The sequence below is a fragment of the Lithobates pipiens genome, unplaced genomic scaffold (genome assembly GCF_037356315.1).
Source record: "Lithobates pipiens isolate NorthernLeopardFrog02 unplaced genomic scaffold, aLitPip1_a1.2 Scaffold_10, whole genome shotgun sequence".
NCBI classification, from domain to species: Eukaryota; Metazoa; Chordata; class Amphibia; order Anura; family Ranidae; genus Lithobates; species Lithobates pipiens.
In genome coordinates this window covers 79,060,756-79,076,900 of record NW_027507686.1, presented here as the reverse complement: position 1 = coordinate 79,076,900, position 16,145 = coordinate 79,060,756, and the positions used below count along the sequence as shown (strand labels likewise).

Below are 16,145 nucleotides of genomic sequence, written 5' to 3'. Positions count from 1 at the left end.
CCCTCTGGGGACTCTGATGTAAGGGGGAATGCCAGGGACTTTGAGGTAAGGAAAGAAAAAAAAAAAAAAAAAAGAGAAGAAGGATTCCCACACCCACACATTTGACACTGCCCTGCTAACCAACTATACCCTGCCATACTAATACATGCTTCTGTATACTGTCCTGCCTACTTCCCATCCCCTTGCCCTTCTGACTTTTTACTGCAGCCCCACATAAACCTGCTAGATCAGGCCCTGGATTAGAAGACGGGCCCTGTCATATGTGTGACACAGCAGTGCCTACTTACAGGCATAGTGACTACCGATCACGTAATTCAGGGAAGTAAGGCTTCATGCACACAGGACATTTTGCAAACAATCCTAGAAGCCTTTCCTTCTTGCAGCAACATTTTGGCATAAAAAAATATCTGACGCTTGTATAATGCTTTTACAAGAATCAAGCACTTGGCCTTTAATTCATTTCATAGGCCAGAACAATAATCTATTCTGTCCAGTGAAATGAATTAACGGTTAACGCTCAAGACCTAAACTCTCCTAACTTTAACATGCCTTTAGACACGTTTCCAAGAGTCAAAATGTTTTTTCTGCCAAAACTCGGCCGCTCATGGACACTAGGGCAGTGGGATTCTTTTCTGCCTCTAAAAGGACCTGACACCAAACACTGCTAAAAGCCTATGTGCACATGCAGGGGGGTTTAGAAGCAGGAAAAAAAATAAAATAAATGCTTGACACCCCTAGAAGCAGCTGCAAAAACATCCAGTCTGCATGAGGCCTGACTTAATGTGTTGGGGATCTTTATATAGTAAGTTTACAAACTTCAAGAAATTTCAGAATAATAGGGAGTAAACTAGAAATAAGTGAACTACAATGTATAACTAAATAAATAAATTTAAAAAAAAAAATTATATTATATATATATATATATACACACTTTAAGATATTACTGAATGCTGGACTGAAGGCACAAAGATTTGTCAGTACTCTTCACGGTTTTAGAATTGAGTGCTTTTCTGAGTCATAACAACCCTTTAGAAACTAATAGTCTATTTTAGGATAACTTTTATTTAAAAAAAAAAAAAAAAAAAAAAGGTAGGAACAATATCAATATATGTTCTATATTTACATATATACACATTAACAGGTACATAAATAAGACACAGATATTAAAGTGCCATATTCCATTCTGAGATGTATAGTAAAGAAAAATATGTGGGATGCCATTGCTAAACTCTCAAATTCTAGTTGTTTTTTTTGTGTCATGCTGATCCAATCTAAGCTCCTGGCTGAAACAAATTCTTGACTTTGCATGCTTCATGTTAAAATCAGGGACAGCCAAGCATATAGCATTTTCATTAGTGGGATAGCACCCTGAGCTTATGTCTCAGTACAGGTCATGTGATCAATGGATGTCTACTAGAGTTTACAGCCATGAATTAATATGTTCCAGTGTACGTTAGTTGTGGTACATTTTCAGAAGACAGCATCGTAAAGTACCCATATATCTCTCCCAGAGAGCTTGCTGCCTGAGGAAAAAGAACAGAACAAATACAATAGTTTAAACAGATATATATTTAAAATGCAAACTCATAGTAACAAATCTATATATCCCAAACTGCGAGTTAAAAATGTATTAGAGCTGAAAACGTTGCCTTCTCTCTTTTCCAAAATGTAATTTGATATCAAACTGGCGCTTGGTCATGTGACCAAAGGCAATGCATTGATCACCTGGTCCCTCCTGTGGCATCTTAGAACTGGTGTCAGAAAACTATTCACAAGTCAGACAGGATTTCAGAAGCAACTGTCTATTGTCAGTCCCTCAAGATTCTCTGCAACTGCAAATGCCATGGGGCATCAGCCTGGCCTAGCCCCAAATCATGCAATTAAAAAGGGCACCGTTTCACCTCTTTTATTCACTTTCAGTTACGGCAAGAGACAAACATTAAGTATTTTTTTTAATGACTTTCGTTTTAGATCAGTGATTCTCAACCAGTGTTCCTTGGAACCCTAGGGTTCCTCCAGAGGATGCCAGGGGTTCCTTCAGCATTGGGCCATTTCTGCCTCTCAGATAAGTTCCCCCTCACACCATTGATCTTTTTAGCCATCTGTAAAAAGGTAATTCTTTCCAATGACCACAAGTGTAAGGACCATTCTTCCCACTGACCATCACACTAATGTATCATGAGTTGTAGATTTCAAATTGTTATCAGGAGTTCCCCGAGACCACGGGTTCCTCTGTGTTGAAAAGGTTGAGAAAGGCTATTTTAGACAATGCATCTGTTGTAACAAATGGTGTAACAAAGTATCTGCAGACTGAACTCGATGAAGCAATATTTTAGCTCACAGTAATCTCCTCTCATGTGCCCTACTCCCCTGCCATGAAGAAAGAAAGAAAGAGAAAGAAAGAAAGAAAGAAAGAAAAAGAAAGAAAGAGAAAGAAAGAAAGAAAGAAAGAAAGAAAGAGAAAGAAAGAAAGAAAGAGAAAGAAAGAAAGAAAGAGAAAGAAAGAAAGAAAGAGAAAGAAAGAAAGAAAGAGAAAGAAAGAAAGAAAGAAAGAAAGAAAGAAAGAGAAAGAAAGAAAGAAAGAAAGAAAGAAAGAAAGAAAGAAAAAGAAAGAAAGAGAAAGAAAGAAAGAAAGAAAGAAAGAAAGAGAAAGAAAGAAAGAAAGAGAAAGAAAGAAAGAAAGAGAAAGAAAGAAAGAAAGAGAAAGAAAGAAAGAAAGAGAAAGAAAGAAAGAGAAAGAAAGAAAGAAAGAAAGAAAGAAAGAAAGAAAGAGAAAGAAAGAAAGAAAGAGAAAGAAAGAAAGAGAAAGAAAGAAAGAAAGAAAGAGAAAGAAAGAAAGAGAAAGAAAGAAAGAAAGAAAGAAAGAAAGAGAAAGAAAGAAAGAAAGAAAGAAAGAAAGAAAGAAAGAAAGAAAGAAAGAGAAAGAAAGAAAGAAAGAAAGAAAGAAAGAAAGAAAGAAAGAAAGAAAGAAAGAAAGAAAGAAAGAAAGAAAGAAATGGCTGCACATCCAAAACTCCCAATTGCATTTTATTGATCACAAGGATAACACCAAATACACCAACAGATGGTCAGGTAGATGCATTTCACACATAAATCTTGTGCTTAATCATTGATTAAGCACAAGATGTATGTGTGAAACGCATCTACGTGACCATTTTGTGATCAATAAAAAGCAATCAGCATGTGCAGCAATTTCTTTCTTCTTTCCAAGTTTCCCACAAAGACGGGCCGGGGCTGGCACTCCACAAGACTACCCAGTCTCTCATCATACACCTTGAGCAGCGATTTCTTCTCTTGTATACTCCCCTCTCATGTGTTCATGTACCCAGCTGCCATGTACTGTGCCCTACTGCCTCGTGTGCTATGCTCTGATTGCCCCCTGTACCTTGCCCTGCTGCTGCCACCCTGTACGCTGCTATCAAGTTGGACCCAGAATTGAGCATATGTGCAGAAAGAAACAAGTTCAAGTTTCACATTAAATAGGTACGTTTTAATATTCTATTATTTAATGCAATTTTTAAAAATAATTGTTGTTATATCTACAGCTCACAGATCACACCGATGTTCTGTGACCTGTCGATATGAAAATTATTATATACACACATTATATATACATGAGATTTCAGACTTTTTGCCAGGGGTTCCTTGATGGTACAAAGGTTGAGAAACACAGGGGTGTAAAAAGCAGAGGAGATGCTGGCAATATCAACTAACCACATGCCTGCATTCATTTTCTGTCCTTCCTAATAAAACATGACACTTGGCATGCTATTGGTGTTGAGAGCAACATCTGCACTTTCAAATCCTTCCATTGTTGCCTACTATTCACAATTTAAATTAGAAACTTACTGACCATAATAAGAGACTGTGCAAAAAGGCATGGAAAAAGGCTCAGCACAACTTGCTGCTTCCAAGTGATCTCTGACACAGATAATGTATATTAAGTCAAATGGCTCAATAAACTCAAGATCAACAAAGCACAGGCCTCACAGAGAGTAAAGTTAAAATATTGCATACTTCAGCTTCTGGGAGTGCTGTGACGTACTCATTACACACTAGAAGGATCCTGGACACTGTTAGTGGAGCATGCAGTAAACACAGACATGGCTCATGAGCTGCGGGCTAACAAAGGTCTAACAATCTGCAGAAGCAGGTAGGTTTTAATATTGCATTTGTATACAGATATGGTCACAGGCATCAGAGAATGGAGCAAATTAGAAAGCATGATAAACGGCATGCCACCATATTTAGGGTGAAACAATCCTTTTATTACCCAGGACCTGTCATCCAGGATTATATGAGGCTGTCCCGTAGATATTAGATTGTCACCCAACTTGGTAGAAAACAGCCACACCAGGTGCCTGTCATTTAATGTTAAAGAGGAAGTAAACCCTGATGGGTTTACTTCCTCTTTGATTCCCTGCAAAGGTAAAGCATAATGGACTACTATGCATCGCATAGTAGGCAATTATGTGTCACTTACCTGACACAGGAGCCAGCGAAGTCACCGCTGTCCCCTGTAGTTCCGAGCACCCATCTTCTTGGTGGGTCTCGCTGCTCCGGCGCTGTGATTCGCCGGAGCAGCGATGACGTCACTCCCGCACATGCGCACGGGAGCCGACACTCGAGGCATATCGCCGCAATCCCAGTGCGCCTGCGCGCCGCTGTCTACGGCGCATGCGCCGTAGACAGCGGTGGCTGTCTTCAGGTAAATATCTCCTAAACCGTGTAGGTTTAGGAGATATTTATTGGACCTACAGGTAAGCCTTAATCTAGGCTTACCTGTAGGTCAAAGTGGTTTGTAAGGGTTTACAACCACTTTAACCACTTTCAGACCGGACCATTTTGCTGGTCAATGACCAGAGGTCTTTTTACAATTTGGCACTGCGCTGCTTTAACTGGTAATTGCGCGGTCATGCAATGTTGTACCCAAATAAAATTTGCGTCCTTTTCTTCCCACAAATAGAGCTTTCTTTTGATGGTATTTGATTGCCTCTGCGATTTTTATTTTTTGCGATATAAACGTAAAAAGACCGCAAATTTTGAAAAAAAATGATATTTTCTACTTTTTGTTATTAGAAAAATCCAATAAACTCAATTTTAGTCATACATTTAGGCCAAAATGTATTCAGCCACATGTCTTTGGTAAAAAAAAAGTCAATAAATGTATATTTATTGGTTTGCGCAAAAGTTGTCACATCTACAAACTAAGGTACGTTTTCTGGAATTTACGCAGCTTTTAGTTTACGACTGCCTATCTCATTTCTTGAGGTGCTAAAATGGCAGGGCAGTACAAAACCCCCCCAAATGACCCCATTTTGGAAAGTAGACCCCCTAAGGAAATTGATAAGTGGCATGTTGAGCCCATTGAATATTTTATTTTTTTGCCTCAAGCGAATGATGACAAAAAAAATAATTTTTCTTTTTTTTTTTTACACAAAGTTGTCACTAAATGATATATTGCTCACACATGCTATGGGCATATGTGAAATGACACCCCAAAATAAATTCTGCTGCTTCTCCTGAGTACGGGGATACCACATGTGTGGGATTTTTTGGGAGCCTAGCCGCGTACGGGGCCCCGAAAGCCAAGAACCGCCTTCAGGTTTTCTAAGGGCGTAAATATTTGACTTCACTCCTCACTACCTATTACAGTTTTGAAGGCCATAAAATGCCAAGATGGCACAAAACCCCCACAAATGACCCCATTTTAGAAAGTAGACACCCCAAGCTATTTGCTGAGAGGCATGTTGAGTCCATGGAATATTTTATATTTTGCCACAAGTTGCGGGAAAATTACAAACTTTTTTTTTTTTTTCACAAAGTTGTCACTAAATGATATATTGCTCACGCATGCCATGGGCATATGTGAAATGACACCCCAAAATAAATTCTGCTGCTTCTCCTGAGTACGGGGATACCACATATGTGGGACTTTTTGGGAGCCTAGCCGCGTACGGGGCCCCGAAAACCAAGCACCGCCTTCAGGCTTTCTAAGGGCGTTACAGTTTTGAAGGCCATAAAATGCCAAGATGGCACAACCCCCCCCCCAAATTACCCCATTTTGGAAAGTAGACACCCCTAAATTTAGGGGTACACTAGTGAGACTAGGTAATAAATGGCGGGTGCCTTGAAACTATAAAAAAATAACTAACCAACCAGCGTCACCTGTAACAGTTATATGGTGATCACTGGTGAAAGGGTTAACTATGGGGCAATCAGGGGGCTTTATGCGGTAGTATATGGGGGTCCCTGGCGCTATAAAAAGCTGCGGCGAACCTAAATACCTACCTGCCTAACTAGCGTCACCTGTGACACTAATACAGCGATCAGAAAAACGATCGCTTATTAGGCTGGGTTCACACTGGAGCGATGCGGGAACGCCACGAATCCGCGGCGGGTTCCCGCATCACATGCCTCCCAGCGGCAGTTCACACTGCCCTATGCGAACTGCTGGGAGTGTCAGTGAAATGTTAATGACACCCCCAGATCAGTTCGCATATCGCGGTGCGATCTGCAAACTCGGATCGCATGGTGTGAACACCCATGCGATCCGATTCTGCTGCGGACCAAAAAAAGGGTCCCGTGCGAATTTGCGGCGGGTGCGGCGCGAATTCAGTATGGCTGAACTCGAATCGCACAGAGATCGGATGTGATTTGCACTGCAGTGCGGTGCGAATCACATCCGTTCTCATAAACCGCTGCAATGTGAACCCAGCCTTAGTGACACTGGCGACGGGGGGTGATCACGGGGTTAAACCTTTATTGGGGGGGTTAGGGGGGTACCCTAGAGCTAAAGGGGGCTAACCCTAACTGCCCTAACAGTTATTACAGTCACAAATGACACCAATGCAAAAAAAAATAAAAAAAAATAAAAAAATGCTATTGGTGTCACTGTGACTGGGGGGACAGGGGTAATTGGGGGGGTGATTGGGGGGTGAAGGGGGGGGTGCGAGTGTGCCTGGCATGTTCTACTGTGAAGTGTCGTGTTGGTGCAACTCACCGATCCTCTCTCCTCGGTGCCGGAACGAAAAATACCGACACGGAGGAGAGATTACATCACTTCCTCTCCTGTGTTTACATTACAGGAGAGGAAGTGATGTCACGCATCACTTCCATTCGTCAGGAGCGATCGAGAGGGGGTGGCCATGAATGAATGGCCGCCCCCTCATCCCGGATCGCTTCTGAACGAAAACCGACCACCGCTGGCACCGGGGGGGGCGATCGGGCCCCCCACCCGCGGGAAGGCAGGGACGTACATGTATGCCCATATGCCTGCCCGTGCCATTCTGTAGACGTACATCGTCGTGCGGTGGTCGGCAAGTGGTTAAGTAACCATAAATAACAATGCCTTTTATTATTTGTGAATATAAACTTAAAGTGGTTATAAAGGAAAAGGAAAAAATATTTTTTACCTTAAAGTAAAGGCTTGTTGTTGTTTATACACAAAAAAAATAAACATGTTATACTTACCTGCTCTGTGCAGTGTTTTTTCACAGAGCGTCCTGGATCCTCCTCTTTTTAAGTCCCCCGATGGGGCTCCAGGCCCTTCCCTCCTACTGAGTGCCCCCAGAGCAAGCAGCTAAATGTGGGACACCCAAGCAGTGGTGCTCCTGAGCCGCCCAGAACATATAGCTCCCAGAACTCGGTCCTGACCCATCCCTCTCCTCACTGGCTGTAATTGAAAGCAGCAGAAGCCAATGGCTCCTGCTGCTGCCTCAGCCAATGAGGAGTGAGAATCCCACGAGAGCCAAGGCTGTCATGCACATCGCTGGATCGTGATAGGGCTCAGCTAAGTCTAAGGGGGGCTGCTGCACACAGTTTTTTTTTACCTTCTTGCATAGAATGCAGGAAGGTAAAAAACCTTGAGCCTTTAAAACCACTTTAATGCAATCTCTCCATGAAGGTAAAAAACATTTAACATGCAGCTCCTCCCCCCCCCCCCCCCCCCACTAACTACTCACCTCAGCCTGAACTCGATCCAACGCTGTGCACATCTGCTGCAGCATCTCTCCCGGCTCTCACAGGCTTGGTTAAAGGATCCTGCTGCTGTCAGTCAAAATATGTGAGCACATACCTGGGGCAGGGCCGAGCTAGGTTATGTGTTTGAACAGATGCAAATAGCCTGGCTCAGGATCGAGCACGCATATGTGCCCCCATAGGCAGTGGCTTTCTATGGTGGCACGAGCCAGGAGTGCAAGCGGGAGACCCCAGAAGAAGAGGATAGGGGCCGCTCTGTGCAAAATCATTGCACAGAGCAGGCAAGTAGAACTTGTTTGCTATTTTAATAAAATAAAAAAGGAAGCTTTAGTATCACTTTAAATGACATAAACCTAGGAGAATGAGATTTAGTGATGTGCATGAGCTGTGTTTTTCACTGAACCTTATATAGAGTATAACAGCAATATATGTAGTCATGATGTCTCAATGAACATCCATCTCACCAGGAAGAAAACACATACAAGAAGATAGTTGTGAGGATAGGGACACGATGGAACAGGATGTAACAGTGACAGCAGGGAGACCAATAAAACACTCACTTGAAGGCGTCAAGAGCACGAGCAGATGCTGTGTACTGAGTGAGAAACAGTTGAACATCCGAAAAAGCCCAGTTAGCAGCTTTACAGGGCTCTATAAACTGCATGAAAGTAAAAAAAAGGAAGGAAAGAGGACTGTTAGTTATTACAAAAGTACAGTTTATAAACTAAATAAAAACGGGACAAAATCCAATCAGATGTTTTATTAACACACAATACATGCAAACAGTACCAGGAAGGGGAGAAATATGGGCGCTACCATTGCTGATCCTCGTCTTAAAAGGATGCAGACACCAAAGCTGATTCCGTCTGCAGTTCCTCGTAAGTCACTGACCTGGAACAAGCATGTAGGTTCTTTTTAGGGCCTGTTGACGCCATATCCCTTGAGCTGCATTATTCTACACACTAACTGCACATGTGTGAACAGAGCGTGAAAAATACAATTGTTTTCTGGGTGTCCCATTTACACCATACATGTGTAAGAGTGTGCAGAAAGAAGCAGCTCAGCAGACATGTTTAGACTTTTTTGGCTTGTATCAGGTCAGTGACTTAATTCAGTCAGACAATTTTAACCTCAGCTGGTTCCGCAGGGACCGGCCGAGATTTGAACCATTTATGAGCAGGCGGATTGTATCCAAGTTGATCAAATCGATCAACCTGGGTACAACCAGCCTGTCGGATTATTGAAGTCATAATTTGCAGTGGCCAGGCCTGGACTGGCCACAGCGCACACCGGCACTTGCCCGGTGGGCTGGGGCCACTTGTGCTGGTATGGCCAAAGCAGTTGGGCTGCTCCACGCCACTCATCTGGCCTCTCTGACCCCCCCTTGGGCTTTTAGGTCGCCCCATGTGCTCTCCACCACAAGCCCAGTGCTCTTAGGTCTTCCCAAGTGCTCCCCCCTGCTCTCCAGTTTCCCCCAGTGCTCTCCCCCTTCCATGCTCTACGACTCCCCCATGCTCTTTCCCGGTCTCCCTCGCCTCCATTAGGATGGAGATTGGGGAAGGGGCCGGTAAATATGCTATGGGCTGCTCAGTCTAAAATGCCCGGGCCTATTTTTTCTCCCAGTCTGGGCCTGGCAGTGGCTATAGCTGCTAGCAATAAATTACTGTGTGCTCTCCTGGCTGGGAAGCCCCCCCCCCTACTGGGGGGAACACAATAGCACAGCAAAAGGGATTCCCTCATAAACACCGACTGACAACCGTGCTTGCAGGAAAGAAAATCGCACAATCTATGGCTGGCTTTAGGAGGTAGTGAAGTCAGAATTAGGCCTCTTTCACACAACTGATACATTCAGGTCCGCCTGTCAGTTTTTTAGGCAGACCTGAACGGATGATCCATAGAGGTCTATGGAGCGTCGGATGTCAGTGGCGACATGTCCGCTGACATCCGACCTGCCCCGACCTGCCCCCCCCCCCCCCCCCCCTGTGTGAAAGGACCCTTAGAGACAGCCCAGGACCCTGAACTTTCACAGGGAACATTTGCAATCACAGCTCCTAAATTTCACACTAAATTTTTATGAAAACGGTTTGTTTATTAGAGATAAGTCAAGATGAGCAAGAGATGAGAGCAGTTTGGATAGCTATCCTACTGTGGTTACACAAACTTCGGTGACAAGTATACAATGGAAACACGAAAACCTTCATTAAAAAAAGCAAAAGCTAGCTTCCAATGTAACATCTATTCTTAGCCAAGAGTATATCATGGCACTCATATTTTGAGGCACACCAGGTGCTCTATTATACCAATCTTGAAGTGGATGGTATAATAGAGGATTTCGTTTTGATAAAGCACTATATATCATAAACTGACAAGTTTTCAGTTTCAGAAAAATACTGTTTTAACTTTTTCTTGCATCTCCTACAGCTTCTTTGCTGCCATTTTATGTCTACATGCATGCACTCCAAAAGCAGCTGCACATCATTGCTCAGCTTGGATTTTCTGATGGTGACAATAGCACAGCATGCCTGTGCAGTGTATGCTGGAATGCCCTCCATCCATTTCCATGACAGGCCGATAACACATAAGAGCAATTAAAAGACAGGGACAAAGTACTGTCAACCCATAACAGAAGTGCTTGCACATGAACTTTCATAGCAGGGTCACCAGGTATTATTTTGTTGAAAGCTGCAAAATTAGAAACACTGACAATTACATTGACATGTTAAGGTGTATACAGGATTATAGTGAATAGGTTTACTGTACATAGTCTGTGTTTAGGCCAGCCCCCATCTAAGCCGTAATACTGATAAGATTACCCATAGTAGTGGGGAACCCGGGGGCAGAACAGAGAGGGCCTGAGCTTACTTTGAGGGGCTGAAGTTGAGAATGTACAGGTACATGAATAAACAATTATTGGGCCTCGAAATGTTTGAGGTCTTCTTATTTGCAACAAAAACTGGATTCTGATTCATTCTTTAACCACTTCCGGACCGTCACGCACCGTTGTACGTCCTTACTTTGAAGAGGAATATCTTTGTACCCTGGTATCCTCTTCTTTGGCCGGCGGTCCGGTTTCCGATAATAGTGGTCTCTGAGGCAGACACGCCACTGTGGAAGCAAATTGGATGCTCTTCCTTGCTGGGTATGGAGACATAGACTTATTGCATTTTAGTGTAAATATGAGGATTGGAGGTCTTTTTGACCCCAGATCTCATATTTAAGAGGTCCTGACATGCTTTTTTTTTATTTTTTTATTTCAAGGCATGTTTACATTCCTTCTAACAGGAATAAAAGTGAATTTTTTTTTTAAAACAGTGTAAAAAAATAAATAAATAAATTAAAAAAATAAAAAAAACACACCGCTCCGTCCCGCATGCAGAAGTGAATGCATATGTGAGCAGCGCCTGCATAGGAAAATGGTGTTCAAATCACACATGTGCAGTATCACCATGATCGGTAGAGTGAGAGCAATAATTCTAGCCCTAGACCTCCTCTGCAACTCAAAACATGAAACCTGCAGAATTTTTTAAACGTCGCCTATTTTTTTTATTTTTAAGGGTAAAAGTTTGTCGCCATCCCATGAGCGGGCGCAATTTTGAAGAGTTGCATGTTGGATACCATTTTATTCAGCATAACAGTATCTTTCACAATATAAAAAAAAAAATCATGCTAACTTGACTGTTGTCTTATTCTTTAATTTAAAAAAACTTTTAAAGACTGCCAAGCAAATACGGTGCGACAGAAAGTATTGCAACGACTGCCATTTTATTCTCTAGGGTGTTTTAAAAAAAAATGTATAATGTTTGGGGGTTCTAAGTATTCGTCTAGCAAAAAAAAAATGTTTTTAACTTGTAAATAACAATTCTCAGAAAGAGTCTCGGTCCGTAAGTGGTTAAATGTAGTGATAAAGAATGAAAATAAAATTGAACTACTAGGAGTAACAAGAACAGTTCTTTGAGATAGTCTGATATACAAGGTGAGATTAGCTATTAACCCTACAACGGCTTTCTTCAGTACTCCATACAAGTCACCTCTTGACACTTCAATAGCCAAAGCTGATCAGTACTTCTGTCTGCACATTTGAAATCATAACTACATAAACAAAATGGCTACTTGCTGGTTGCAGCGTATATCTCAATCCCCAATGGTTGAGCAACAGAATTATCTTTGCTTTAACCACAAACACACAATTACAGAAATACACAGTGCATAGTCTTCCTCTGAACAAGTAAACTTATGGAAAACGAGTCCATTATAAAAGTTATGATAAATTTTGCACAAGCATCTCAAGACAAATGACATGTTATAAACATCAAAGAGTGGGCTATAAAGACAGGCAAAAGTGGCAGGAAATGTGTTAATACCTTTTCCACAAGATCAATGAAGAAGTCTCTAACATCCTTATTATGAGTGAGGCTGGTTCCAATATTCACCAAAGCACGAGAAAGGGTCTGTAAAGAAAAATTACTAAGAATTAGAGGCCTATACTGTCTCCTTATTGTGCATCTGGAAACAACCACATCACATGTTTTCAGAGTCCTGTATTTGAGATTATTTGTGGTTTTTTTTGGCATCCCGAACAATTTTCCTATTGTGGCTGAAATTTTAGTTGGTCTACCTGACTGTGGTTTGGTTTCGACAGAACCCCTCATTTTCCACTTCTCGATTAGATTCTCAGTTTGAACACTGCTGATTGGCATTCTCAATTCCTTGCATATCATTTTATATCCCTTTCTTGCTTTATACAGTTCAACTACCTTTTCCCACAGATCCTTTGATAACTCTTTTGCTTTCCCCATGACTCAGAATCCAGAAACGTCAGTGCAGCACTGGATGAAAGATGCAAGGGTCTGTCAGGAGTCCAGAAGCTCACTGCTCTTTTATACACACACACACACACACACACACACACACACACACCAATTACAAGCAAACAGATTACAGGTGAGGATGGTTACCTTTAATAGTCATTCAAAACCCTTTGTGTCAAATTGTGTGCATGTTAATATATATTTATATTATTATTTTTTTATTTTTTTTTGCTTACCTTAAAATTTGCTTCCATTTCATGAAACACACCAATTTTTCCTCTTAAAGATGTACATACCAAGCTGGAAAGAAAAAGTAAAAAAGTAAATGAACTTTACTGCCAGCTTCACATGATTTTAGCAGCTCTGTATTATTGTAACCAACAAGCTCACCAAAGGATGGCCTCCTCTCACATGGAAACATATAGTAGTAGTCTGTATGGAGGACATGAACACTCCTTATATGCCTGAAAGAATGCCGCTATTGCCCATTTATTTAAATTCAAGCTGAACGAAAGATAAAAATAACTTCCTTAGTTCCAGCGGTTTAATGCCTGTAAAGTTCCTTACTGGCACCAGCATCTTCTCCCTGGCTTCTTCCATGTAACAGTCTTTGAGAAGGAGATTGTGAACAGGCAGGTAAGTGTATTTTATTGCAGAAGAGACAGTGCATGTCTCCTTTGCAATAAAGGCCCTATTAGGCTACATCATATTATACATTGGGGTCAATTTACTAAGAGTTAAATAACGGCAAATAAAATGCAGTAAAATAACGCATGCTGTAAATCAGTTGTGAAAGTTCAATTCACTAAGAATTTAGCCGTAAATAACGAATGCGGTATTTTACACGTTATATTTCTGTTGCAAAAAACATTTTTTTTTTAGTAGAACATTTTTTTTTACAGTAATCTGTATTTGGAGGCTGAAAACTACCTTCTCAAATTTAGGTCTTCTGATACTTGGCAATCTACATGGAACTCTGTTGCCTGAAAAAAAGCCGTTAAGCTGTGGTCACTTCTAGCTGGAGTAGTTGTCATGGTTGACATACTCAATTGTTCACTTTTGTAAACAAAGTTTACTTTAATAAATAATTATATTTTTTAGAAAAAGTTCTAAAAAGGTTAAAATTTCATTTTGCATTTAATTTGAACCTTTTTTTCATGCCTTTTTGATTTAATAAAAATAAATAAATAACACTTGTGTATTCGCGATGTATAATGCCACATTTTTATGTGTCCACTGCTAGTGAAATAGTGTCAACTTCCTGGGGGTTTTCTGTGGGTGGAATTAGGCCCCTTTCTGTGGGTCTTTTGGGGGTTGAATTAAGCTCTCGGTGGATGGAATGCCCCTTTCTGAGGGTTTGAGTAGGCCCCTCTTTCTGATACTGCATTCGTTACCGCCATGATAAGGGTGGTGTTAAATATTGTGTCTTTTTTTTCCAGTTCCTGTTTCATTAGTGAATTGGACCGCACAATTTTTTTGCAAGATTTACCAACAATTTTTTTTTCTTATCGTTTACCGCAAAATCGTTTTTTTTTTTGTACTGAATTGGACTCTATCTACCGCATGCAATATTTTATGAAAATTAGTAACAGAATACATTTAGCACATACGGTAAAGCTTAGTGAATTGACTCCATTGTTCCTCCAAGGGTCATCGCTAGGAGCACCGACTGTTTTCATGAAAAGTATGTTTTAAGCCCATGAAAAACAAAGTGCCACTCAATCCTTGATTTCTTTGTCGTACATCACGGGACACAGAGCCATAGTATTAACTATATGGGTATATAGGCACCTTCAGGTGATGGACACTGGCACAACCAAGGCAGGAAGTTCACTCCCAAGATAACCCCTCCTCTTACCAGGAGTACCTCAGTTTTTTCACCAGTGTCTAAGGTGTTGGTCACGAGTGTAGTTGTGCTCTGAGGAGCTCTGCTGGATGATCCTTACTGGATTGAAACAGCCTCTACAGACCGGATCCATCCAAAGTGCCACTGAGGCCAAAGTGGATGGTACCCGAGCCTCGCATAAGAACAAGGTTTTGCCTGTAACGCCTCTCTTTTGGAGGGCTGGAACCCGGGACCCAGTGCTTTGGTCATGCTCACATTACCATACATTTTTCCTGGCGGGGTGCTATACAGGTCCAAGGGAGTGAAACCTCAATAAAAAGGGACCCGGTCCTTGAAGGTTTACTAAACGCAGCCCACAACGATGGGTGGAAGTTAGTTAAATACTGCGGTGAGGATAAGGTAAGAAGTCTAGGAACTGCAAAAAGTCCACCTATGGCTTTTCTTCCTTGGGTAAAATGTTGTCACGCCTTAAGTCTCCACTAGAGGGAGTAAATGCACACACCTTATTAAGTTGTCTCTCAGTTCAGCTCAGTGTCACAGCATGTGTGTAGGTTCAGCCAGCAGCACTTCTCAGGGGGGGGGTTCTAGATTCTGCATAGAAGTTGCTGCCAGACTTCTTTGCAGAATCAAGCTGGAAAGAAAGGCAGTAATTCTTGTAGCCCCAGCATGGCCCAGAAGGTCCTGGTATGCAGAAATTGTAAAGATGGCGGTGGGGGATACATGGTCCCTTCCACTGCGTCCAGACCTACTCTCACAGGGGCCGATATTCCATCCTACTTTACAAACTCTAAATTGAACGGCTTGGCTATTGAAACCCACATTCTGAAGAGACGTGGGCTATCCGGGTCAGTTGTCTCTACCTTGATTAATGCAAGGAAGCCAGCTTCCAGAATTATATATTATAGCATCTGGAGGGCTTACGTTTCCTGGTGTGAACCCAAGGGTTGGCACCCTCAGATGTATACCATAGGCAGAATTCTTGCCTTTCTAAAGTTAGAGACAGAGATGAAGCTAGCCTTGAGTACTATTAAGGGCCAAGTCTCTGCTTTATCGGTCTTAATTCAAAGGCCGCTTGCTTCGCAGTCTTTGGCCTGGGTTTTGTTGTAAGGGGTGATGCGGCTTAATCCGCCAGTTAGATCACCTTTGAACCCTTGGGACTTGAACTTAGTTTTGTTAGTGTTGCAAAAACAGCCCTTTGAACCGATACAGCATACTCCCTTAGTCCTTCTGACAAGGAATTTAGTGTTCTTGGTTACTATATCCTCAGCAAGGAGCGTTTCAGAATTGGCTGCTCTTTCTTGTAAAGAGCAATATTTGATTATTCACAGGGACAGGGTCGTGTTGCATCCTCGTCCAAGTTTGCTGCCTAAAGTGGTCTCAGGTTTTCACCTGAAACAAGATATTGTCCTACCATCATTTTTTCCAAAACCATATTCTAGGGAAGAGAAGTCACTACATTGTCTTGATGTGGTGAGAGCGGTCAAGGTCTATATAAATGACTGCTCAGATCC

The 16,145-nt window shown here is 41.8% G+C and overlaps 1 protein-coding gene across 1 annotated transcript in view; it reads right to left on the bottom strand.

Moving 5' to 3' along the window:
* Positions 1-1,101: 1,101 nt before the first annotated feature.
* Positions 1,102-16,145, bottom strand: part of FIBP (FGF1 intracellular binding protein) — a 40,736-nt gene continuing 25,692 nt past the window's right edge. The window contains exons 8-11 of the mRNA XM_077456063.1: positions 13,025-13,088; positions 12,342-12,428; positions 8,541-8,638; positions 1,102-1,523 (exon numbers count right to left, since the gene is read on the bottom strand). Coding sequence (XP_077312189.1) covers positions 1,454-1,523; positions 8,541-8,638; positions 12,342-12,428; positions 13,025-13,088 — 319 coding nt within the window. The 3' untranslated portion in view covers positions 1,102-1,453. The remainder of the gene's footprint in view (positions 1,524-8,540; positions 8,639-12,341; positions 12,429-13,024; positions 13,089-16,145) is intronic.